Source organism: Pelophylax lessonae, assembly GCF_965119305.1.
Source record: "Pelophylax lessonae genome assembly, chromosome: 2".
Taxonomy (NCBI): Eukaryota; Metazoa; Chordata; class Amphibia; order Anura; family Ranidae; genus Pelophylax; species Pelophylax lessonae.
Genome location: NC_138769.1, coordinates 367,791,546 through 367,793,909, shown reverse-complemented (window position 1 = coordinate 367,793,909; position 2,364 = coordinate 367,791,546). Strand labels below are relative to the sequence as shown.

At 45.5% G+C, this 2,364-nt stretch overlaps 1 protein-coding gene across 1 annotated transcript; it reads left to right on the top strand.

The window, feature by feature from the left end:
* Positions 1–626: 626 nt before the first annotated feature.
* Positions 627–1,981, top strand: LOC309546896 (uncharacterized protein; the record flags this gene model as incomplete). Its single annotated transcript, XM_082246589.1, has 2 exons — positions 627–958; positions 1,102–1,981. 2 exons carry the CDS (start codon positions 627–629, stop codon positions 1,979–1,981), a joined length of 1,212 nt encoding a protein of 403 aa, XP_082102715.1.
* Between the last annotated feature and the right edge of the window lie 383 nt (positions 1,982–2,364).

The following is a 2,364-nucleotide window of genomic DNA, read 5'->3' as shown; positions in this document are numbered from 1 at the left end:
TCTGACACTTCTCTCCTACGTGTAAAAATCAACATGTTTTTGCTAGAAAAATGCTCAGAACTCCCAAACATTATATGCATTTTTTTAGTTGAACTGTTTTACTGTTTGTTTTAAATTCTCCTGCATTTCTCCTTTTAATAAATAACCCTAAACCCTTTATTGTTTACTTGTCTATTACTGAATATTACTGTTATATTTCTGGCTTCAGAAAATAAAGAGACATGTTTTATTTTTTCTACAATCTTTATTGTCATCTTTGCTAGTAATATTGTTTCCAGCATCAACAAAAAGGGTGCCTGAAAACCATCTTAAGGCCCCATGCACACGGGGCGTTCAAAAAAACGTACGTCCAAGCTAGTTATAACGCCGGGAAAAACCGGCGTTAAAAACGCGCGTTAAACAGCGTTTCTCAAATTATGTTAATGAGCGTTAAGCCGCGTTAAGCCGCGTCAGCGCTAAATAGCGTTTTTTTAAAAAATCAGTCCTCCTCCATTTTCCACACCCAAAATAACCACAATGCAATGTGTGGAAGCCATTTTGGTAGGAGAGAGAGAGAGGAGAGAGCATTTTCAGATCGGTTGAGAGTGTTTCTTGTATTTTCGGAGTATTTTTTGCATTTCTGAGTCATGGATCCTGTTATGCAGAAGGTTGATGAGGCGATCCTGCTCATCATCTTGAGAAGGATGCGTAGAAGGAGACAGTTGGAGGAGGAGAATGAGAGGAGCATACGGCGAAGGTTCTGGGTGCATCCTGTCATGTTGCAGCGTCTGTCCGTGGGGTACTTTACCACCATGTACACCCAACTCCGCATGTATCCGGACAAGTGGTACAACTTCTCACGTATGTCCGTTCCGCTTTTCGATGACCTGCTGGAGAAGCTCAGGCCAAGGCTATCCAGGATGGACACGAACATGCGAAGCAGTGTGTCACCGGAGGAAAGGCTGCTTGTGACACTTCGGTAAGTGAAATCATTTGTGGGTGTTTTGTATAGGGTTAGTACTTGGGTTAAGAGGGTTAGGTGGTGAGGTCCTAGTTAAAACATTTTCAATGTATTTTTGAAAGATAGATGTAATATGTAATCATTTTTTATTTTTATTTTAGGTTTCTTGCTACTGGCCAAAGCTTTGTCTCCTTACACCACTATTTTCTGCTCGGTGTCTCCACGGTGGCCAAAATTGTTAAGGAGACATGTGCGGCAATATGGGAGCAGTTGAAGGAGGTGGTCATGCCGGAGCCGACTGAAGAGATGTGGGAAGCAGTTGTCGACGAATTTTGGGAGAAAACCCAGTTCCCCAACTGTATCGGTGCCCTTGATGGAAAACACATCAGGGTGAAGAAGCCCCCCCATTCCGGCTCTGCATACTTTAACTACAAGAAATATTTTTCTGTGGTACTCCTGGCATTGTCTGATGCCCATCTTCAATTCCTTGCTGTTGATGTAGGAGCATATGGCAGCCAGGGTGATGCCCGCATCTTTCGAGAATCGGCCTTTGGACGTCGGCTACACGAAGGACGACTCAACATACCAACAAGCAGGCCGCTACCGTGTACTGAGGAACCAAGCTTGCCATTGGTCATGGTGGCCGACGAAGCATTTGGACTGGCAGAAAATCTGATGAGGCCATACAGTGGCTATGGACTGAGTCACACCAAACGTATATTCAATTATCGGCTGAGCCGAGCTCGTCGTGTTGTGGAGTGTGCGTTTGGTGTGTGCTCAGCAAAATGGAGGGTTTTGCTGTCATGTATGCAACTGGATGTTGACAATGCCACCAAGGTTGTCCTGGCCTGCTGTGTTTTGCACAATTTCCTAAGGAGAAGCGACAGGAGCAGCGTTGAACCAGAGCCACGTAACCCCATGCACCGCGTGCAGTTTATGGACTTACGAACAACAGCACGAGTCATGACCATCAGAGATAAGTTTGCGGATTTCTTTGTCTCGCCTGATGGGGAAGTGGCATGGCAGGATAATTTTGTCTAAAATCATTCATCTTGTAAACTTTGTGATATCTTCACCTACAGCTTTTATTAAACATGTATGTCAGTTCTTTTGATGTCTATCATTCTTCCATTGTTCTAGTTCAATGTTGCATGTGGCAAGTGTGTGCCAGCCCAATGGCCTGTGCATACACTTGCCACATGCAGAAGAAGGAGGGGGGTTTCCTTCTGCATGTGGCAAGTGTGTGCCAGCCCTGGCCTGTGCATACACTTGCCACATGCAGAAGAAGGAGGGGGGTTTCCTTCTGCATGTGGCAAGTGTGTGCCAGCCCTGGCCTGTGCATACACTTGCCACATGCAGAAGAAGGAGGGGGGTTTCCTTCTGCATGTGGCAAGTGTGTGCCAGCCCAATGGCTTGTGCATACA